At 42.3% G+C, this 24173-nt stretch overlaps 2 protein-coding genes across 4 annotated transcripts in view; both read left to right on the top strand.

Annotated features, from left to right (window-relative positions):
• LOC148325152 (phospholipid phosphatase-related protein type 4-like) overlaps positions 1–20739 on the top strand; it is a 235487-nt gene extending 214748 nt beyond the window's left edge. For all 3 annotated transcript variants that reach the window (XM_088311140.1, XM_088311142.1, XM_088311141.1), the window contains one exon: positions 12170–20739. In XM_088311140.1, coding sequence (XP_088167266.1) covers positions 12170–12936 — 767 coding nt within the window. In that variant the 3' untranslated portion in view covers positions 12937–20739. The remainder of the gene's footprint in view (positions 1–12169) is intronic.
• A 639-nt stretch (positions 20740–21378) lies between these two features.
• On the top strand, positions 21379–24173 carry LOC148325151 (uncharacterized). The gene is made up of 4 exons (XM_088311197.1): positions 21379–21684; positions 21821–21901; positions 23347–23857; positions 23948–24173. The coding sequence occupies exons 1-4, from the start codon at positions 21379–21381 to the stop codon at positions 24148–24150; spliced, it is 1101 nt and encodes a 366-aa protein (XP_088167323.1). The 3' UTR covers positions 24151–24173.

The raw sequence follows: 24173 nt of genomic DNA, 5'->3' as shown, positions 1-24173 counted from the left end.
TAGTGATGTGCCCATGGTTACACCAGCTATCATAAACAAACGCAGCCAGCCCTCCTCCTTTCCTCTTACCACTCTCCAGTGTCCTGTCCGCATGTAGGCATCCGGCGTTAGCGCTGTTATCTATGACTCCATGAACATCAGCAAGCTAGCCTCCAAGAAGTTCCTCTCGTGCCGGGTTACCGCCGTTAGCTCGTCCATCTTATTGGGAAGGGATCTAACATTCCCCATAATAACGGACAGGAGAACGGGGTGGTATCGTCTCCTCCTTGCCAGGCGTTTCGCTCCCACACGACTGTCTCTTCCTCCTCAGCTCGCGGGAGATATTGGGTCTTGCTCCGGGAGCTGTAGCGGTATTATCACAGTGTTCTAACAGCTGCGAATACATGATCAATCCGTAGCTCCGAGTTAAATCTCCGGACACGGGCGCGCAAAAAACAGCCACCCGCAGCAGAAAAAACAACCGCCAGTTGGATGTCCATAGCTGCGATGAGGTAAAATAAATTAATAAGGTAAAGGTAAAAACACACAAAAAAGGCTCAACGGTGAGCCGGAGCCGCTGAAACAGGCTGCCCCTCGCGCGGTGCCGGAACAGATGCCACATTATTCTGCTGGCGGACGCGACCCTGTAGCAGGCAGGGTCTTTCCATGAGAAGGGTGCAAGTGTTGCAGGTGGTGGTGCACAAAACCAAAGATGTTTACTTGACCGATGGATGAAGGCAGACAAACAGACGAGCAGCCGAAGAGTCCCGCTGGTCACATGAATTTTTTTTTAAAACAATATCGTTGTAAAACTTTGTTGATATAACAAATGCAAATGCCGAAATGCACATAGCTTTCCACCCGTTTTGCCTTCTCTCATTGTGCGCTCTCCCGCAATCAGGGATTCCAGATGTTTTTTGCCTGTTCCTGTGAGCGCCGCAAAATAGTACGACTGCCATTAATGCTATGTTAAAAGGATTGTCGGCATTAATAAACTAGTGAATTAATGCAAAATTAATGCGTTAAATTGCCCAGCCCTACTACATATATATATTTTTACACTTGAACAGCTTCACTACATTCATACAAGGATAATCAGTTGAATTGCAGTCAAAATGAATAATTGTATGTTGAAAAAAATGCTGAATGGTAATTAATGGTAACCACCACCTCACACTGCAGAGGTGGAGGTTTCGATTCCGGCTCCGGCCTTCCGTGCGTGGGTACTCCGGTTTTGTCCCACATTCCAATGACATGCTGGTAGGTTGAGTGAACACGCTAAATTGTCCCAAGGTATGAGTGTGACCGCGGATGGTTGTTTATCATTGTGTGCCCTGCGATTGGCTAGCAACCAGTTCAGGGTGTACTCCACCTACTGCCCGATGGCAGCGAGGATAGGCTCCAGCACCCTTGCGACCCTTGTGGAGATAAGAGTCTGAGATAATGGATGGATGGATGGATGGTAACCAATGGCCGTCATTTACACAAGCTGTTCAAATACTGCCCACTCATGCACAAGAATGCACTAAAGAAATAGTGCGTGTAACTAGCGTGAAATTATTGATCAATCAATAAATACGGACCGATGAAAAGTAGCTACGTCGTCACTGATGGTGTAGTGGTACACTCGCCTGAGTTGTGTGCAGGCAGCATGGGTTCAGTTCCCACTCAGTGACGGTGTCTATGTCTGCCCTGTGACTGGCTGGCGACCAGTTCAGGGTGTAGTGCGCCTTTCGCCCGTAGTCAGCTGGGATAGGCTCCAGCACCCTCCCGCGACCCTGTACAGGATAAGCGGTGTGGATAATGACATGACAAAAGTAGCTACTAAGTGATTGTAAAATAAAAAAAATAAAAATTGGGGGGGAAAATGTTAATGTCATATTTGGCAGCAAACCCATTAAACTTCCGGTTCAATTTATTAAAGTTGCTTAGGAGATGCTGGGTTGCACCTTGTGGAAACACGAGGTAACAAACCTAACTCCAGTAATCCCTAGTTTATCGCGGGGGGATACGTTCCAAAAATAACTCGTGATGGGTGAAATCCGCGAAGTAGAAGTAGTTATTTTACAATGCAATACTGTACTGCAGAATGAAACCAAAAAATAAAACCTCTTTTCAGGCCCAAGATGTTTTTTAAGAAATAGAAATATAAACGTTTTCTTACCAATAACTATAATAGTTTGAAGAACGGTGTTGTAAAACAATATATTTTTATTAGTGAGTGGGATTTTGGACCGGTAAGGGAGGGATGTGTTTTCACGCGAGAGGACGTGGGTGACGCATGAAAACTGCAGAGAAAAACGGACGATACCTGCTCTCGCGAGAGAAGGACGACGTGTTGGCGAGCTGCAGAACACGCGGACGTACAAAACGATCAGAGAACTGACAATCACTTGTGAGCTGTTTGGAAGGAGTCTTGGCAAGTGTGGACGTCGAAAGATTGGCTGAAGTGTTGGCGAAGGTCGCAAGGATGTCGTGGATGGAGACCGACGAGGCAGACCTGGCTGCATGCTAACGGTAGCTAAGCTTAAAGCTATCTTAACTCAGTTGATCTGAGAACTGAAAATCACTTATGAGCTGTTTGTCTTGGCGAGTGTGGACGTCGAAAGATTGGCTGAAGAGTAGGCAAAGGTCGCGAGGACGTCGTGGACAGAGAGCGATGAGGCAGACTTGGCTGCGTGCTTACGGTAGCTAAGCTTAAAGCTATCGTAACTCAGCCGTGTCGACGCTCGGACATGACGTGCAACTTCGGATTTCACCGCTCCCAATTCTGCAAGTAGAGATTGCAGCGACGTGGACTTCGGATTTCATTGCTCACAAGTGCTGCAAGTAAAGATTGCACCGCTCTCAATTTTAACAAGGAAGAATTTCAACGCTCTCAATCCGCACCGTACTCTAACCTAAACCTGCTTGAACGCACCCACCCACACTCTGGCTTCGAGAGCTCCGAAGCCGTGAGTACGGTGTGGGCTCCTCCGTACGTGCATATGAATGTAGAAAACGAAAAAGGAAAAAAAACTAGCCATTGTTTCACGTTGTGAAGTGTTCAGTCTGACTGGGATTTGGGAGGGACTCAAAGACAAAAAAAAGAAAAAAAACCAAGACATTGTTTCACATTGTGATGTGTTTAGTCTGACTGGGTTTTGGGGAGGGGCGGGCACACTACTGTAAAAAATTCTGCGAAGCAGCAAAGCCGTGATAGGTGAAGCGAGAGATCACTGTATTTTCGTTTTGAGGGATGTATTATTACACGATGGACAGCATGGGACTTGATTTAACTATGTTGTTGCACATTGACATTCTGCCAGTTTGTTGGTAACAACTGATTTTAAAAGTGATGCATTTTAAGGGTAAATAGGCCTTTTGATTACATGAGTGTGTCGGCATGTCACGAAGAGCAAGTGGCCCAACCCGCGACCACGCATTTGGCATCCAGGACTTCCACCAGACTAGCCTGATAGGTCACCCTGTTCCCACCTCCAGGCCCTCTTCCAAATGTCCTACCTTTGACAATTGTGTACTATGGTTTAACTTTGAGACAGACAGCACCTCAGAAGTGGGTACTTTATTCTCTTATTTATCTAATTTATATATTTAACTGAATTATTGTTGTATTGCACTGGAGAGGGGAGCTCTCTAATCTCGTTGCACACTTGAGTACAATGACAATAAAGGGATTTCTGATTCTGATGTTATGTCTTGTTTTTTCATTGGGTTCATTGTTTACACCTGTGCTCATCAACTTGGGCCCTTGTGTCTTCCAATCAGCTCCTTCAGCCATTTGTCTCATCCAGATGTTCGTCATCTCGCCAGTTTGTTTGTATTTAGTGCCCTGCTTTCATTCAGGCTCCTTTGGCTCATTGTCACTGTCCTGTACCCTGGTGCAGTCTTGTTACTTGTAGTGGTGGGTGTTCAGTTCAGTTACTTTGAGTTTAGTTTTTTATTAGGACTTCGTTGAATTTGTATTTAGATCTTACCCCTTTGCAATTTATTTTGTTAATAAATATTGTTCAGTCCATCCTGCACTCCTGCCTGCCTTCATCTGCTTGGTTGCATTTTGGTCTAAACCTCGTGCTGACCTGACAGTATTAACAGCATGAAATATTCTGAATCATGTACTACTGGCAAAGCAAAACCATTGATATGCATTGGTGGGCCGCAGTGATCGCCGCATTAATCTTTGTTTGACGCCATTATTTTATTTGACTTGGCTAATTTTGTGGTTCTGCTCTGGTTGGTAGTTAGAACACCCCCGTCAAAATGTTTAAATTGGCCCCAGGAAATTGCGTCCCCACAACCCTTTTATCTATTATTTCATTTTGCACCATTTTCCCATTTTGCTCTGATTTAATTTTTCACCTAGATATTTTACACTTTATCCTTGTTTGTCCCTTGAGGAACGTAATTTCAATAATCTGCTGTCTTTCACAGCATAATGAATGACTGACATGCTGTATGCTTGACCCACAACATGACAAGTGAACATGTGACATACAATGTTTCATTGATTCACCCTATATTCATAATTATTGAATTTTGACTGCATATTCAGTATTGTTAATATTGATTCCACACGAAGAGTATTGTGGTGTCTGGTTTGGAGCTTTTAGAGTTTACAAAATAACCATGAAAATAGATAAGTTAGGACAAAAAGAAAAAGCCTGCTGATCTGCGCCATGGATTGAGACACAAGCCTTGCAACTAGGAGAGTTCAAAGTCCGGCCAAATCTTTTCGGAAGCGCCTCACACAGCGGCACACGTTACATTGTATATACCAGGTGCAAGGACCGGTCAAGACTCTTTCAAATGCCACACACGAAAATTGAGTCTAAAAGATACTAAGTGGTGCGGCTTAGAAAGCACACAACAAGCAGATGCAGAATTTTTTAACCAAAGTCAATGGCAGGTTAACCTCATTCGAAAGCCCATAACAGACAGATACAGACTTTTTTTAACGAGGTCAACGGCAGGTTTGCCTCTCTCAAAAAAGCACCCAACTGGCGTATGCGGAGCAAAATGAGGAACCAACATGAGGATCATTTATGTGACTGCAAGTGCCTTAAAAAACCTCAACTAGAACTATTATGCCTGAGCATATGGTTGCAATGCATTGCTAAAATGACTGTCTCCAACATGTGATATGCTAAGTTGTCAAAGAAAAGTTTTATTGAAATTATAAATTAAAGAAAATACGATGACATGAAGAGGGCCATAAATTGTGTGATTAGCACGACTTGCGTGACACCAATATAAATAAGGTTCATTGGTAAAGTAGAGAAAAAAGTAATACACACTAGGACACAACCAGAATTGACTAAAGCTAAGGCCATTCAGAATAACACATTGGGACACCACCGGAAGTAACCAAGTTTGAAATCATTAAGCATAACTTTTGAAGCACTGTTAGAACGGACAAAACGTCCAGTTTCGCCCAATAAGAAAAAGGGGCTTGGGCTCGAAAAACTGTATAAAAGTTGCCGTCTTGTCGGGATTAAGTCAGACTCTTTTCATCAGGGCTGGAGAACTGTCTCTATTTTTTGGGGGTGAAAATAAAAAAACTCTGTGTGGTCAGTGTGGAGCCTCACCCTCAAATTATCGAGTAATTTTTTTCTGCTGCTTCATGACGACCTGGGAGGATCCCGCTCATTGCTGCGAACCGGCGTGACGTTCTTACTTCCGCTTACTTTTTTCCTCGCGTCGACCCTTCGACTCCCTCTGTCTCGGGCCGGCTGCTCACCTTCCGGCAGGGTGCGCGGGGGGGGGCACTCGGGAGCTGACACGACAGTACAGGTCTATAGATAAGCGGAGCGGTTGGATGTGCGTTCCCAATGATAGAAGCACCTGCGTCTTATTGTCACGACATGCAGCATGATGCCAAAAGTCTAGGATATATAAGTTATAGGCACCATTTAAGGAAAATGGATGTTGAAACCGTCTATTCAGGTTGACTGTATATTCAATATTGTTTAATATTGACCCTGGGCAGTTACCATAGGTCAGGGGTGTCAAACACCTGCATGTTTTCCATCTCTTCCGGCTGCAACACACCTGATTCAAATGGGCAGCTTACTTATCAGGCTTCCTCAGAGCTTGCTGCTGAGCTGATCATTTGAATCAGGTGGGTTGAAAGCATGCAGGAGAGCGGCCCTCCAGGACTGGATCTTGACAACCCCTGCCATAGGTCTATAGATGGTGGTTGGATACGCTGTTTTGTTGATAAAAGCATCTCCTGTGTAACTTTCTTCCGGCCTACTCCTGACTTAATGCTAAATTCTGCTGTAATGTCATCCTTTCACCACACACAACAGTAATCATCAATTTTAGTCAGTCTCATTCACCGAAAACTACCCCAGTTGCTTAATAATATCTACAGTCTAACAGGATGCTAATTCAGAAAACAATCTGTTGTGGCAGTGGAAATGAGCACACATGTCTGACTGTAAACGCGTCTTTATTCCAAGACTGCCAACCAGAGAGATTTGCGCCCAAAAAAACATTCACATAAACACGCCTCAAACTGTATACCTTCTGGTTGAGAGGCATGGTCCTAACGTCCGCCAGTGGCGGAGCTTGACTTTTATCCTTGCGGTGGCCAGGGAGTGGCCTATGCTACTTCAGTGGGTCCTCAGACCTTAAAATACATTTGTTTCTCGACCTATCAATTGCAATCGGAGTGTCAAATGTTGTAATGTACATACCAAGCACACAAGAGATGAGATTCGTGCATATATAATTTTTAGTTTATTAACAATGCTGAAAATGTAAAACAATTGGGCTACAATTTTTCCATTATGGATTAATAATAATAAATTCTTACAAAAATTATGAAAATGCACCAACACATTAATAGTTAAGGGATACAGAAGATACACAATAAATGCAGCCAACTATTCAATACAATACAACTTTATTTATAGCAAATTTCAGGTAAGTAGTTTTACCACCTCTTGGCTGAGTGAAATTCTTGCTGGGGACAGCTGGCTCTGGGTCTTGCTCTTGTTGCTCATTGACATCCTCATCCTCAGAGGCCTAAGTGTACCTCTTCAAAGGAACTACATTGTATAGTGTAATCAAAATAAAAATGCATCCATCCATTTTCTGCCGCTTATCCGGGGTCAGGTCATGGAGGCAGCAGCTTCACCAAGGACATCTAAACATCTCTCTCCCCAGCCACATCTTCCAGCTCTTCAGGAGGGATCCGCAGACATTCCCAGACCAGCCGGGAGACATAGTCACTCCAGCGTGTCCTGGGTCGTCCCCGGGGCCTCCTGTTGGTGGGACATGCCCGGAACACCTCACCAGGGAGGCGTCCAGGAGGCATCCTAATTAAATGCCCGAGCCAACTCATCTGGCTCGTCTCAACGTGGAGGAGCAGCGGCTCGACTTTGAGTCCCTTCCGGATGACAGAGCTTTTTTCACCCTATCTCTAAGGGAGAGCCCTGCCCCCACGGCGGAGGAAACTCATTTCGGCCGTTTGTCATGACCATAGGTGAGGGTAGGAACGTAGATCCACCGGTAAATCGAGAGCTTTGCCTTTTGGCTCAGCTCCTTCTACATCACGACGGACCAATAAAGCGTCCGCATCATAGCGGACGCTGCACCGATCCGCCTGATACCCGAGATACTTGAACTCCTCCACTTGGGGAAGGATCTCATCCCCGACCAGTAGAGGGAACTCCACTCTTTTCCGACAGAGGACCATGGTCTCAGATGTGGAGGTGCTGTTCTTCATCCTAACCGTTTCACACTCGGTTGTGAACCGCTCCAGTGAGAGTTGGAGATCACAACAGTACTACATCATCTGCAAAAAGCAGAGATGCTATACTGAGGCCGCCAAATCGGACCTCCTCATTGCCTCGACTGCGCCTAGAAATTCTGTCCATAAAAATTATTAACAGAATTGGTGACGAAGGGCAGCCTTGGCGGAGTCCAACCATCACTGGGATGCGGACCAAACTCTGACATCTGTGGTACAGGGACCGAACAGCCCGTATTAGTGGCCTTGGTACCCTGTACTCTGGAAGCACACCCCACAGAATTCCCAGAGGGACACGGTCAAACTCCTTCTCCATGTCCACAAAACGCATGTAAACTGGTTGGGCAAACTCCCATGCACCCCTGAGGACCCTGCTAAGAGTGTAGAGCTCGTACACTGTTCCACGGGCAGGACGAAACCTATACTGCTGCTACTCCTGGATCTGAGATTTGACCTCCCGACTGACCCTCCTGTCCAGTACCCCTGAATAGACCGTACCAACCCGAGAGATAGGTGAGTCTACCATGGAGTCCTCAAGCTCTGCTTCCTCAATGGAAGGCTTGTCTGTGGAATTGAGGAGGTCTTCTCAGTATTCTCCCCACCGATTTGCAACGTCCGGAGTCTAGGTCAGCAACACCCCATCTCCACTATAAACAGTGTTAATGGTGTGCTGCTTGCTCACCCCCTCTCAATTCTATCCCCCACCTTTCCCCCCCCCTTCTCTCGCCCCAATGCCAGGCAATTGCACACTCTGTTCGTTCATCAATACATATCAACATGAACAGAAAAAAAGTGTTGATTTCATCCAAGTTGTTCACTAGCACATATTTATTTAGCATATTTTCTGAACTATAGAGCGTCCCAACTGGTAAAAGAAAAATCCACCGAAAAGCCGCACCGTTGTATTAGCCGCATGGTTCAAAATCTCTGAAAGAAGTAGGGCCATATAGTCTGGAAAATACGGTAATAGCATTTTCGTTGCAAAACAAACCTACACCGTAGAGTTCATACTTGCTGCGCATGATGGACAATGAGAGCGCCAGTGTGTATCAGATTCTCTTTCTTCCTTACTCATCCCAGGATGGGAGCTGTTCACAGACATGAATTCTGGCTGTCTGCCTGCCTCATCTTTTCCTGACTTGAAGTTATTTTAAAGAGTGACTCATTGGGACACCAGCGTAAAACTTACTTTATGACGAAGATTTCACTGTCCATGAAGTGTATCCTTCGTCTCCTTCTTTTTCCTTACTTTGTTGATCTCCAGCAATGATAACTGACTCAAATCTGTTTCAGTGCCTATTCTTCTCCTCATGAACGTGGATTGTCACGCTTTGTGGTACATAGCGTGGCTACTACTGTACAAGAGTGACTTAGCAGTTGGTTCAGCGATGTCAGTCATCTGGGTTGGTACCTGGGGGAGGTCCAATCAGATTTCACGGGGGTCCAGTGCTACCCCAGCCTCTCCTCTGGCTCAGCCAGTTATGTCCGCCACACTGTCTTTAAAAGAAGGAGGAGGACAGGCAGCACTCAAAGTCAAATAAGAAGAGCTCATCAATACAAACATTGGAAGCACTCATTTTGGACTTTGGACAAAAACACGACGTACTGTGTACTGGATAGAAGTACAGGAGGTATAGTAGGTGAGCGCCTTCAGGTTTTAGGGATACACATAAGCAAGGACCTAAATATTTTCTGGACAGAAGGAGAAACCACTTATCTGCCAGACTGCTCATTATCAACCACCTTGGCATGATTTGGAAGTTGGTCAGAGGCAAAAGGTGGTTGAACCAAAAAAGCAGTTCTCCAGGAGGTGAAAAAAGTGATACTAGGCATTGAACGTAAGATCTTTGATGCGTCAAAGATTTAGGTTTTCTGGAAGTAATTAAATGCAGGGGGAGGGGCTTTCCAGTGTATTGTCCAAAATGTCAGTTTATGACTTCCCAAAGTCCAGAAGTAATAGTTAATTTGCATTTCCTGCATTTATTTAGATTTTGGTCCACAGGGGGAATTTATCATGCATTTATCGTTATCGAGGTAAAATTGCTCAATTTATTGTGATATTGATTTGAAGGTCATATTGCCCAGCCCTATCACATATACATATATATATATATATATATATATATATATATATATATTTATATATATATATATATATATATATATATATTTATATATATATATATATATATATATATATATACACATCTATATATATATATACACATCTATATATATATATATATATATATTTATATATATATATATATATATATACACATCCATATATATATCTATACACATCCATATATATATCTATATATATCTGTATATATATATATATACACATATATATATATATATATACACATATATATATATATATATATATATATATACACAATATACTACTGTACACTGTATCCATTGGTGTACTTAAATATTGACCAGTGCTGTATTTTGTTTTACCATTGCAGTATTCTTATCATCGCAGTATTCTTATCATTGCAGTATTCTTATCATTGCAGTACTTTTACCATTACAGTACTTTTTTTTATCATTGCAGTATTGTTTATCATTGCAGCATTTTTATTTATTTCCCCTCTGCACCATGGATAGACATTGAGAGTGTTTCCTTACACTTGTATATATTGTGGGATGTAAGTGTGTATATACATGGGTATTTGTGTATATACGTATATATTGTGTATATTCCCATGCTTTTTATGAATGTCTGCTGCTAATGTTATACATTAACGGCTACATTACGCCACTGTGTGATTTTTATCTTTGCTGCTGTAACACTGCAAATTTCCCCATTGTGGGACTATTAAATGCATCTTTATTTTATATAATATATATATATATATATATATATATATATATATATATATATATATATATGATAAAAGTTACATCTTTGTCAGGTTCGCCAATTTGACATATAGGGTTCATAGCTGAAAAGAGAGAGGCACCCAGCTCAAGTGGATATAGAGAGGTTAACAAAGTTTATTTGGCAACTTCATCTCCCTTCTGTTCATCGATGTTTTTCATACATTCCCTTTTATAACATCGAGGAATCAGATTACACTTCGAGAAATCAGATTACACTCAAGGGTGGTACAGTTCGTCTTCTCAAAAGCTGGTTTAGTCCGGTTTATCATTGGCGTGCCGCCATGGGTCGCAGCTGACTTTGACGTCAACATCTTTTATCAGGACCCAGCACGATGTTGCTTGCTTCAGACTTTGAGGCCAACTTCTTTATCAGGACTCATCAGGATGTTGTTGACTTAATCCTCACTTCTGAAGAAGTGCCACCGCCCTGCCAATTGCAGACACCTCTCTGCAGTAGAGATGTCCTCCTGTACCTCCACTCTGACTGTAAACACTCAAGCATAGTCCACTCCACTAATTTGCAACATGATATGTGCACCATGTATTGAAATAAAGTTGCGTCATGGCAAATGTATAATAACCTCTAAATATTATTCTAACAATCTTCAAGTATTATGAGTAAAGAACAAAGACAGTAACAACTTCTGCCTCTCACAACTTTCTGAAGATGGAAAAAAAAACAGAGCAGTAAGACAACATATTTACACGAATGTATTTATCAAGGTTCACACAGAAATTGTGACCTTGTATTTGTTCTCCACCCAATCTCAGAGGATTCAGAAACATTTATCCCTGCAGGGTTAATGTCTTTTCTCTTGTGTCTTTGAGATAAAACAGCACATAGTTTTGTGTTACACTCAGGTTAGATCAAGGAGACTGAAACTCGAGCCAGCCATGTTTTAACACATCACCCGTCCTGCTGTTGCATACCTGAATTTATCTTACGACAATCATATTGTTGTATCGTTTGATGGATGTTGTCTTCTTCAGATAAAATCACAGATGACAACTGTAATAATCATGAATGGCATTTGTGTCAAACTCTTAAGGAGTTGAGTATGCATGACCTCTCTGTAACTTGGTAATACCGTGTTAGCTAAAACGTTAGACAAATGAGTATAGACTTATTTTAACATGTATAATTGTAAGAAAATATTTGTTTTATTTTACTTTGCAATGTGACAGCACTTGTTCAGCCCTGAATGCCCACGCACACACGTACACACACACCGAGAAGCAAACCCCCTAAAATGTTTTCACATGTCTGGCCCTAACCCTCTCACTGAAAACTCAGTTGTGATAGGCTCAAGCTCACCCAGGACCCCAAACAGTGTCAAGTGATAGAAAATAATGAATACAAAGCAAAAGTTCAAAAGTCCAAGATACAGATACTGAAATTGGCATAAATAGACACTCATTTGAGGGAAAAATCAAACACTGCAGGCAAAGGAAAAAGATGAAGATTTGGGGGGGTTTTCCCCACCCAATCGTCAAATGTTATTTCAAGTCTTTAATGATATTTTTTTTCTCTCATTTAAGGCCAAGGTTTGGAACGAACTGGCAGTATAGTCCGTGTTGAAGCCCACCCAGAGTCTAATAAGCCTGTGGTAAAACCTCCGAGCACTGATGGAAGTGGCTCTTGGCGTTGGAATCCAACAGAAAAGCGTCCATCGCCACGACAGCCAGCTTGTAACATCAAGAATTTCAACAGAAATGCAGACACCTGTGATCCATTTCAGGATGCCAGATCACTGGACGGACGGCAGAATGTAACAGGGACCAAATTGGAAAGTAAAGTTGTTGTTGAAGGTGTGCCTATCAATCACCCACATGTAATATATCAGTCACAATCTAATTTTCAGGATCCAAACCCTCCCACACTTCTCACTCCCAGTGCCATATTTGCGCCTCCTTTCCATCATCACCCTCAATCTGTCACTACAATTAGAGTCACCCCTGTGGAAGGGACTGATGCCAGTAGTGATGGCAGCTCTGACAGCCGTTCGGCTGAATCTTCCAGCCGGGAGTCCACGTTGAAGAGAAAAAGTGGCACACATTTTCACCATTCTCAAGATTCAGGCCATATAAATGATCACATTCTCTGTGAGAAAAGCGACCTCTTCAAAGGTGAAAGCAATTTTTCCAAAGAAAAAACAAAAGGTTTTCAAGACAACCCCATCCACCCTAACAGGCATTTACAAGGAATAATTGGCTGTCCAAGCCCACATCCTCCACCTACTCTACCCCACCCCCATATGAATCACTCCCCACCTCCAACTCTTGGGTTGGCCTTTAAGGAAGCTTAATGTGAAGTACATCCACGAAAACATGCACCCTGCATAACCAATGGAGATATTATTGTAATGGAAATATAGAGTACACAAATATTCCAGCCATTTGACAAGTTGACTGGGTTATACCCTTTAGCCATTCATCTGATTCTTTCCATTACCTTGGTGAAAGTCCTCTTATGTTTCCATTGTGATATGCTTCAACATGTTTAAAACTAATAAATGAATTTGTTACAGGCCATGGAGAACATACTGGAAACCTATAGGGAACCAACTGATGACAATTGTCGTCTGCAGCATTGAGCTTTTTACTTGAAATATTCATTCATTGAGAGGCATATCCCCCTACACCATCACAGCTGATTCAAATGATCAGAATGTTTTCAGACATCTACAGAGCTTGCTGATGGGACATATCCAGAGATGGGCACATCCATTATCTGTACCGCTTCTCCTCAAAAGGGTCGAGGGGGGTGCTGGAGCCTATCCCAGATATCTTTGGGCAGTTGGCGGTGGTTGTTTGTCTTTGTGTGCCCTGCTTTTGGCTGGCAACCAGTCCAGGGTGTACCCTGCCGACTGCCCGAAGACAGTTGGGATAGGCTCCAGCACACCCCTGACCATTAGATACCGTATTTTCACGACCATAGCATGCACTGTATTCAAGTGTGCAGTCTTAGTTGCGTGTGCTTTAAATGTATTAAGCACATACAAAGGGTACCCTTCATTATTGGGCACAAATATGTCAAGACATGCCTCATTGCTAAACAATGGCTAGCATGCATGCTAGCACATGTTTTGAAAAGGCAGCTTTGAAAGGGCAAAATTTAGTTAGTCATAGGTCATTAGCAGTCCTGCTGGTGCGCGGGCAGTTTTTGGCAGAACTCAACCAGCAGTAGGTTAGACACATTGCCATTAACAGTACGAGACCACATTATGCAGGGGAAGGGATCGCACTAGTCACCACCCTACTTACAGTCATGGTTTTAAATCAAAAACAAAACTACCACCTAACATTAACTGAACAGCATACAAGCAAACAATGAAACAACGAAAACAAGAAACAAAGAAATGCAATTAACACAAAACATGTATCAAGTGATGCAAATGATTCTGGGAGTCCTACACAGCCTCAGGCAATCAGAAGGCCGGTTAAAAAGATGTCGTGAGTGGTGCGATATGGGCACCGTGTTTTTATTTTTTTCCCCAGAGTCTGTAGTGTAACCTGTGGTGTTTCTTGCTTGCAATAACATTTATGATAAGACAGTCTTTGATATCTGCCCTTTCATCCAGCTTTCTCCCACCTGTACATACTGGTCTGATTGTCTCAAACCATCACCAATCATCACCAACAGGAGGGTTCACTCAATGTATGACTCCCAGTCAAATCAAATGAGCTTTCTTGTCACAGCCTTTACCAACCTAACATGCACTGTGAAATGATCTAAATTGGTCAGGTGTGTTGCTAAAGAGAGTAAAACGTGTACAGATCCACAATCTTTGTCTGTACATAAGGCACTCCGCGTTAAATCTTGGGGGAGAATTGGGACTATGAAGTGTGCCTTATGGTTGCGAAAATACGGTACACACACACACACACACATACATATATATATATATATTTATTTATTTATTTATTTATTTGTGGGGCTACAGACATTTTTATTGTATTCACTTTACCCCATAATGTCAGATAAAATGTACTCCAGTTATTCAAATATACCTTAATTTTGTCCAAAACCTTGTCCATGTTAACCCCCATAATGTTTTTTTTATATCTGGGACTAGTTGTCCACACAGATATATCATACTCTTTAACTACAATCTGAAAATAAAAACTGCTAGTTGGTCTTGTGAACAAGTTAGAGACACTGTCAGAGCTTCAAATTAATGCAATACTTGAGTATGCGTCTATAACTTCCAGCAAAGCCGGTACTGAACTCGTTGGATTCCGATTTAAAATCTTCCCCCACCATTGGAGCCAACTCACCACCACGTGGAGATCAGTAGACAGCGCCGCCTCTCTCTTCACCCGAGTGTCCAAAACATACGGCCGCAAATATGATGATACAAGTACAAAGTCTATCATCGACCTACAGCCTTGGGTGTCCTGAGGGAAAGTGCGCATATGGCCACCCTTATGTTTGAACATGGTGTTCATTATGGACAAGCCATGACAAGCACAGAAGTCCAGTAACAGAACACCACTCAGGTTCCTCCCATTCATGCCCTTCCAGGTCTCACTGTTATTTCCCACATGGGCATTGAATTCCCCCTCCAGTACGAGGGAGTTTCCAGGGGGCACGCTCTCCAGCACACCCTCCACGGACTCCAAAGGGTGGGTACTCTGAGCTGCTATTTGGTGCATAAGCACAAACAACAGTCAGGACCCGTCTCGGGCAGTTTGCAGTAATTTTAACTACCTGGCATCCAGCTAACGAGAATCTCCAGCGTTACAGCTACTCTCTCATCCACCAGGGTGAACCCCAATTTGCAGGCGCCAAGAATGGGGGCAATAAGTATGGCCACACCTGCTCAGAGCCTTTCACCTTGGGCAACTCCAGAGTGGAAGAGTGTCCAACCCTTCTCAGAATCAGAATGCCCTTTATTGTCATTGTTCTCTGTGTGCAACGAGATTAGAGAGCTCCTCGCTCCAGTGCAATACAACAATAATTTAATTATATATATATATATATATATATATATATATATATATATATATATATATAATAGATTAATTAAAGATTCAATAATTAAATAGAAAATAAATACGAAATAGGATAAATAAAAACATACTATGTCGCTGTTCTGCAACGCAAGGGTAGATGCATGTGAGAGTTCAGCATGGAGATATCTCTCGGGAAGAAACTGTTTTTCAGTCTGTTAGTCTTTGTTTTGATGCACCTGTCGCGCCTGGTGTGAGCGCGGGTGAGTATTGTCTTTAATGATATTGAGAGCTCTGCTGAGGCACCGGGTGGTGTAGATGTCCGACAGGGAGGGGAGAGGGCAGCCAATAATCCTCTGCGCTGTTTTGACTGTCCTCTGGAGTCTCAATCTGTCTGCCTCAGTGCAGCCGCCGTACCAGGTAGAGACACAGTAGGTCACCAGGCTCTCGATGGACGAGTGGTAGAAGGCCAGCAGAAGCTTCTTGTCCAGGTTGAATTTCCTGAGGACCCTCAGGAATTGCAGATGCTGGGTGACCTTCTTTATCACTGCTGTGGTGTTGTGTGTCCAGGAGAGGTCATCGGACTCAAGAAGACTGGTGGAAGCACCTAAGCTGTGTGTGGAGGTTTGGTGTCTCTTCGGAAAGACCAGCTCGGGCTCCTTCCCTGCCAGATAGATTCCATGTCCCAAGAGCTCGTTTTTGTAGCAGGGGATCAGAGCGCCAAGGTTCCTGCCTCTTTCTGCCGCCCAGCTCACAGGGCACCGGATACCTTTGGGAAGGTGAACCGACGTTGCCTTTTTGGGCTGAGCCCGGCTGGGCCCCATGGGTACAGGCCAGGCCACCAGGCGCTCACAATGAGCCCCACCTCCATGCCTGGCTCCAGAGGGGGGGCCCGGTGACCCGTGTCCTTGCAAGAGAAAACTAGGTCCAATTATTTTATCCATCATGTCTGGACCCTCACCTCGGACTTGTTTGCCATGGGTGACCCTACCAGGGGCAAAAATCCCCAGACAACTTGACTTTCAACATGCCACCAGTGTCTGATTAATTAAACTGTAGAAACTTTCCAACTTCATTTGTATTGATCCACAAAAAATAAACATCAAAGTCTCTCTTTTGGATAATAGAAGAAATTTGTTATCAGGTCTGCAACAGTGAATTACATCTTGGCTTTAGCTAAGACCACATAAGAGGCTTCCTTATCATATCTTGAGATGATCTAAATTCAAAGTTTCCTCTTGTTACCAACGTGACATCCATCTTTTGTCTTAAGATGGCGCCGCAGATGCGCTGGTTTATGCAACTGTTAGCAACTTTCTCCCCACTGAAAAAAAATAACAGTGCCTCGGGTTTGTTGCAACTTGTGGACATAAATCAAAATTAAGTATAATCTTCAACATACAAGCGGAATTTTGTCGACTCAGTTTTGGCCTTCTTCTTTTGTGCCTCTGTTTTTGGGAAATCTTACGCTTCAGCCATGACTCCATTGTTTGCCTCTTCAAGTGACTGACAGGTAACGAGAGGTGGCACGTGACAAGTTGGGGGAGAATCTGGAAATTGATTAACCTACTGAAAATAAAATTTGTTATATGACCTTATATTTTCCTGAAACATTTAATTAATTCAATAATTATGTTAGAGGATTTTTGCATGTTTGTTTGTTTTATTTAAAATCTCGCATACTCCCTGGAGTTCCTTCAAGTATCCCCAGGGGTATGTGTACTCCCATTTCAGAACCACTGTTTTAAAAATACTATTAAACTATACAATGAAGTGTGTATTTCATTCATACGACATCACCGGCTGTTCAATCAGCCTTTTAACTTTGTAAAAACAAGTTGTCCTTTTCCCAAGCTCATTTTCAAAGCTATGGAATCTGCACAAACTTACCTCATGATGCCTGGATGTTACTTTTAGCTGGCGAATATATGCTATGTGGTAAAATTACGACTGAGTCTGTTTAGGGTTATATTTATTTATTTATTGGGTTTAATTCTCAAGTATAAAACTTAAAAAGTTTCATCATTGGATGGATAATTTGATATGAGGCACTCCTCTGATGTGGCATGAACACCACGAAAATAGGTTTCTTAAAACATTAAACAAAGATTTAGATCTATTAATGTAGATCATAGTTGCTGATGGCCACATTGTCATTTTTTGCTAAATAATTTTCGTGGCTTGCATGATATACTATGATTTTGTGTTGTGTACGAGTGTTTGTAAGTATAAGCAAACACATATTTAGCCTGTGGAGTGTATAATAAAAAATAATAAATATATTCCCACTTTAAATATTTTGCTTTTTCTCAATGTATTTTAAATTACTAAAAGTGTAACGTTGCTATGCGCTCATGTAGTTTCTGATTGCTCTTTTGTCAACAACCTGTCTGTGTAATTTCATACATTTAGATGCAGAACTGTAGAATTTGATTTCCAACAATATCTTGATTTTGAGGTGAAAAAGTGTAAACTGGACATGTACAACTTTTTTTTGTATACAAGACATTTTGAAAATTTGTGTGTATGACAAGCTCTGTTGAAAGTATTTGTTGTGGATGCATTTGTACTCAAGGTATACGACAATGAGCAAGCAAACAAAGAAATGATGTGACCAATGACGTAAAAAGCAAACAGTGTGCTCGGATGTTTCGGAGGGTACGGCGTGGCTAAAGTAATGGAGTGTAATGGAAACATTTGTATTGCTGCTTCATTTTAAAACAACAGAACTGAGTTTAACTTCTTCAAATTATTCTGATTCATTCTCATGATTTTAAGTGTTGCCTTATAAACCTTTGTGCAGACACAGATAGTTACACACACCATTTTATCATAGCGTATGTACATGTGCAGACACAAATAATGTGCGCATACAGTATTTGTTTTGAGGTAGATGAATAGGCATTTTACAATTGTTGTATACATCAAATTACTTACATGAAAATACCTGGTTTTGTATTTTGTCTGTGAGAATACTATTTAAGAATGTACAACTTTCAGAAATGACTACAAACTCGGATTCAAAATAGGTTGGGACGTAAAAGAGAGACAGTATGCTACGGACCGTAAGGCGCACCGGCATATAGTCCGCAGCAACTCGTTTTGAAAAAAAGGAAAAAAAACAATACACAAGCCACACCAGGGTGCAGGACATTTTGTACTGTAAATGCACATAAAAGGTACATAAACAGATTGGTAAAACAGTGCCTTTTAATTCGGCAACTACTTTGCTAAGAAAACAAAACAGATCCAAGAGAAAAATAACCAAGATTTATTTAGCCTATTTTCTGAACTATAGAGCGCCCCTACCATTGAAAGAAAAATCCACAGAAAAGCTGCACCGTTGTATTCACCGCATGGTTCAAAATCTAGGAAAAAAGTCTTATAGTCCAGAAAATACGATAATTGGTCGATATGCTTTCTCTGATTCGATTGTTTGTGAATGATTTATGGGCCTTTGATCCTATTGTTAGTCGACTGATTTATAATTCCCAAGAAAACTTTTTTGACGGGTCAAAAAATAGCATAAGTTCCGGTTTCTGAGCACGTTGGGAAACTTCTTCACTTGAGTTTAAGTATTTTATTTCATATACTAAACAAAAAAGCAATACATTTTAAAAATGATTTCCCCTGTGACTCCAGTGTATTTTTTATGGAGAAAGTGGTGATCCAAAATTGTGAAAGGCTTTGATTTTTAAAGAGGTGTATCAGGCATTGAGTAGGATGACCATCTAAGGATACCTTTGTGTCTGTGTGCGTGAGTGAGGATTTTTAAAATTAATGTTAAAAAAAATAATAATAATAATAATTATAATGTGCTTGCTGGCTGATCATTTTCTGCTTTTACTGCTCTGAGGTAAAACTGTTCTACTTTTTTTCCCACTTTTCTTTTTATTTTCTTCTTTGCAACACCAACGTCATAATATGTTAAATCTTGCTGTGGTTTTAAGCACTGGGGATGTAGTGATTTTTCCAAAATAGTTTTAGATAATTTACCCGACTCTTTCAACAGTTGCTGTGCTAAATTATTGTAGAATAATAGGGGAGCATAGAGCATAAAAGATTTTACACATTGTATTCATAGTTTTGTCTATTTAAAGGGCCAGATAATTTACGTTAACATTGGCATTTATATAATAGGTTTACATGTAAAAAGAAAACCATCAGTACTAAGAATCAAAGAAAGGAACAATAAAAAGCCAAATGAACAATAATACTACTGTCTTAAGATAATGGTCATATGTGATTTTTTTTATTTATTTTTTTTTTTTTAACGGAAACGGAATCACAGAGGTTCTCTCTTGGCTGGTAAATAGTAACTGGAGTTCCCTGTCAGATAGCACAGAGCGACATTCACACTCCAGAATCAAAGAGAAGAACAACAAAAAGCCAAATGAACAATGAATACTACTGTCTTAAGATAATTAATCATCACAAATGATTTTTTTTTTGTGCAAATTTCTAAAAAAAAATACAAAATACTATATGGAAGCACAGATTCGCTAGTACATAGTGACTGGAGTTCCCTGCTTGATAGCACAAAGAGACATTCACAATCCGTAATAAAAATTAAAAAAAAGTGAACAATTAATACTACTGTCTTAAGATAATTAATGGCCATGTATGATTTGTTGTGTTTTTTTTTCACTTGTTACAGCTCCAGCTGTTGTGAAATGCGCTCTATAAATAAAGTTGTATTGTATTGTATTGTATTTTACTGTATGGAATCCCTCTTAGCTAGTACATAGTGAGTGGAGTTCCCTGTTAGTTAGCACAGAGGGACATTCACACTCCAGAATCAAAGAAAGCGAAGACATGACAAATTAAAGTTAAACTAAAATTTTAACCAGATAATTGTTGGTCAAATATGATTTGTTGTGTATTTTGATTCACAAAAAAACAGTAATGTCAAACACAAAGAAATATTTCTCACTATTCACAGGATATGAGCATTTTTTTTGTTGCTATGTAGGTAACAAATACAAAGGACTCCCAAAAAAGTGACGAACTTGTAGAACTAATTAAAATATCTATGGAGCCATCAAGTAATTATGAAGATATCAATAAGTATTTCAACGTTATGATTAAGTGACATGCCGTTATATGAACAACCACTGCTGTCAATCATCCTACTGGGGCTATATTTATATATCAGAATCAGAAACAGAAATCCCTTTATTGTCATTGTACAGTGTGCAACGAGATTAGAGAGCTCCCCTCTTCAGTGCAATACAATAATAATGTAATTAAATATATAAATTAGATCAAATGTGTATGAACTATGAGAGTAATGACTGTATCACTTTTGCTTAGTTTCCTTGAACTATCAATGTTGTGACCCTTGACACTGATGCTCCGTAATGTAAACTCCCAGTATCCAGGTACGTAAAAAAATCGTCCATAATCTGATTAGTTAGACACTACTGACAATGCGTCCAAAATTATAATTTATCCATCCACCATTCCACCAGTCACCACCAATACAACACAAACACTCAAGTATCTGGCAGGACAAGGGAATTTACACCTATATCCTGTGATTTGTGAACTGAGTTACTGGACTAGTCCAGTGACCGCTGAGAAAGATCAGCTGACAACAGGGGAAAGTCCTTGTGGCAGCATGGAAAGACAGCTGACAGGAGGAAATAAACCCCACTGGGACAGGCATGGGCTAGCTTCCCATGCTTTCGCATGTTAGAAGCACCCACTATAGCTACGAAAAGATAACACCCCTAGAGTCTGCGAAAGCGGGGGCGGAAGATGACTCATCGGCTGACCCTGGACCAGAAACGACTATGAGTAAAAGCACAGTACAAAAGAGTGCCACTGCAATTGCCAGAGCTAAAGCTACAACGGCGGCGCACAAACTGCAGATATGTCCCGGCGGTTGGAGGAGCATCACATCACAACATGGGTTGGGAGTTCACCAAGGAAAGAAGAAGTGTTTGAGAGAAGAGAAACAGAGGCCTCGCACTGACTACTTTCTACAAAAGGAGTCGAGTCAGTCGAATGAAGTACAGCAACTGGACGCAAACCACAGATTGCAGTACATCAGTACCACTGTCACGGAGGAAGCAAACACAGAGCTGATAATAACGACGGTAGAACCCACCCAACCTCCTAGACCTGTAGTCGAAATAGACTAGCCGGGCTTAGACTGCGTCTCAAGTGGCCCGGGGTCGTGGATAGGAAGCTGTGAGAAACGATCAACCTGACCTGACCTTGTGCCTCAAACAGCTACTAGGGACAATGGAAAAGAAGTTGGACAGAATGGGGGACATCATTTACCAATATGGGTCAGAACGCGTCGGAGTGCAAGTAAGGCAAACACTCCTAATGTCTGTCCATGGCACAGAGGGGAAATAAATAAAAACGCTGCAATGATAAAAAAAATATTGAATGATTGAAAATACTGCAGTGATAAAAATACTGCAATGATAAAAGTACTGTAATGGTAAGAGTTCTGAAATGATAGAAAAAATACTGCAATTATAGAATATACGGCAATGATAAAAGTACTATAATGGTAAAGGTACTGCAATGATAGAAAATACTGCAATGATAAAAGTACTGTAATAGTAAAAGTACTGCAATGATAGAAATTACTGCAAAGGTAAAAGTACTGTCATGGTAAAAGTATTGCAATGGTAAAAAAATACTGCAATGACAGAAAATACTGCAATGATAAAAGTACTGTAATGATAAGAATACTGTAATGGTAAACAAAATACAGCATTGGTCAATATTTAAGTACAGCATTCGATAAAGCACAGTAGTAGTGTGTATTGCATCCTAGGACTGCACAATTGCACTGGTTCCGGTTCCGGCGCCGCGCGAGTTGCTGCCTGTTTACAGCAGCGTGGCTCACTATTGAGCCTTTTTCGTGTGTTTTTTCTCTTTACCCTTTTTTATTTTATTTTTACCTCATCTCAGCAATGGACATCCAACTTGCGGTGGTTTTACTGCTGTTGGGGGTTGTTTTTTGCGCGATCGTGTCCGGAGACGAAACTCGGAGCTACGGATCGATCGTGTACACAAGAGATCAGCTGTTAGCACTTCGTGCTAACCCCGCGTGGGCTCCCGGAGCGAGACCCGATATCCCCCGCGAGCTGAGGAGGAAGAGACGGGGATGTCGTGCGGGGGCTAAACGCCAGGCAAGGAGGAGACGATATCACCCCGTCCTCCCGTCCGTTATTATGGGGAATGTTCGATCCCTCCCCAACAAAATGGACGAGCTAACAGCGCTCACCCGGCACGAGAGGATTGTCCGGGAGGCTAGCTTGCTGGTGTTCACGGAGTCGTGGCTAACAGAGCTAACGCCGGACGCCGTCGTGGAATTGGACGGCTTCCAAATACTACGCGCGGACAGGACACTGGAGAGCGGTAAGAGAAAAGGGGGAGGGCTGGCTGTTGTTAATGATAGATGGTGTAACCCTGGGCACATAACTGTTAAGGATCAACTTTGCAGTCGGGACATTGAGGTGATAGCTGTTAGCATGCGACCGGTCTATTTACCGCGAGAGTTCAGTCATGTGATCGCGGTGGGGGCGTACGTGCCACCCTCTGCTAACGGAGAGACAGCCTGTGATGTACTGAATGCAGCTGTGAGCAGGCTACAAACACAGCACCCAAATGCCCTGTTCCTTATCTCTGGTGACTTCAATCATGCTTCTCCTTCCTCCTCTCTGCCTTCATTCACACAATATGTAACCTGCCACACCAGAGACAATAAAATATTGGACCTCTTCTATGCCAACACCAAGGAGGCGTACACGTCACTGCCCCTCCCCCCGCTGGGCAAAGCTGACCACAACTTGGTTGCTCTCCTGCCTGTGGTCCGCAGGCAGCCAGCTGTGACACGCACAGTTCAGCGATGGTCCGGAGAAGCCGAGGAGGCCTTGAAGGACTGTTTCAACACAACTGTGTGGGAGGTATTCAGCGAAGCTCACGGTGAGGACATTAATGGTCTAACAGACACAGTTACAGACTATATTAACTTCTGCATGGAGAACACCATTCCCACCAGGACTGTAAGATGTTTCTCCAACAACAAACCCTGGATCACACCGGACATTAAAGCTCTCCTGAAGGAGAAAAAGAGGGCTTTTGTTTCAGGCGACAAGGACGAGCTGAAGAGAGTGCAGCGTCAGCTGAGAAGGAGGATCCGAGAGGGAAAAAAGTCCTACAGGATGCGGATGGAAGAACAACTGCAGCGGAACAATGCCAGGGATGTCTGGAGGGGCCTGAAGACCATCTCAGGCCACGGACAACCAGGTAAGACCCAGAAGGGGGGGGGGGCTTCAGTGGGCAAATGAGTTGAACCTATTTTTCAATAGGTTTGATCAAATGTCTGACCCCGCTCAGGCTTCCCTGTGGAAAACATCCTGCCTGGTTCCGGTTCCAAAGACACCTCATCCGAAGGAGCTCAACAACTTCAGACCAGTGGCGCTGACGTCTCATCTGATGAAGACCCTGGAGAGACTGGTCCTCGTCCATCTGCGCCCCCTGGTCAGCTCCTCAATGGACCCACTCCAGTTTGCATACCAGCCTGGCATCAGTGTGGATGATGCCATCATCTACCTGCTCCACA

The sequence above is a fragment of the Idiotropiscis lumnitzeri genome, chromosome 12 (genome assembly GCF_059441095.1).
Source record: "Idiotropiscis lumnitzeri isolate Australia: NSW breed Sydney's pygmy pipehorse chromosome 12, RoL_Ilum_1.0, whole genome shotgun sequence".
Classification (NCBI taxonomy): Eukaryota; Metazoa; Chordata; class Actinopteri; order Syngnathiformes; family Syngnathidae; genus Idiotropiscis; species Idiotropiscis lumnitzeri.
This window is presented reverse-complemented; position numbering and strand designations above follow the sequence as displayed.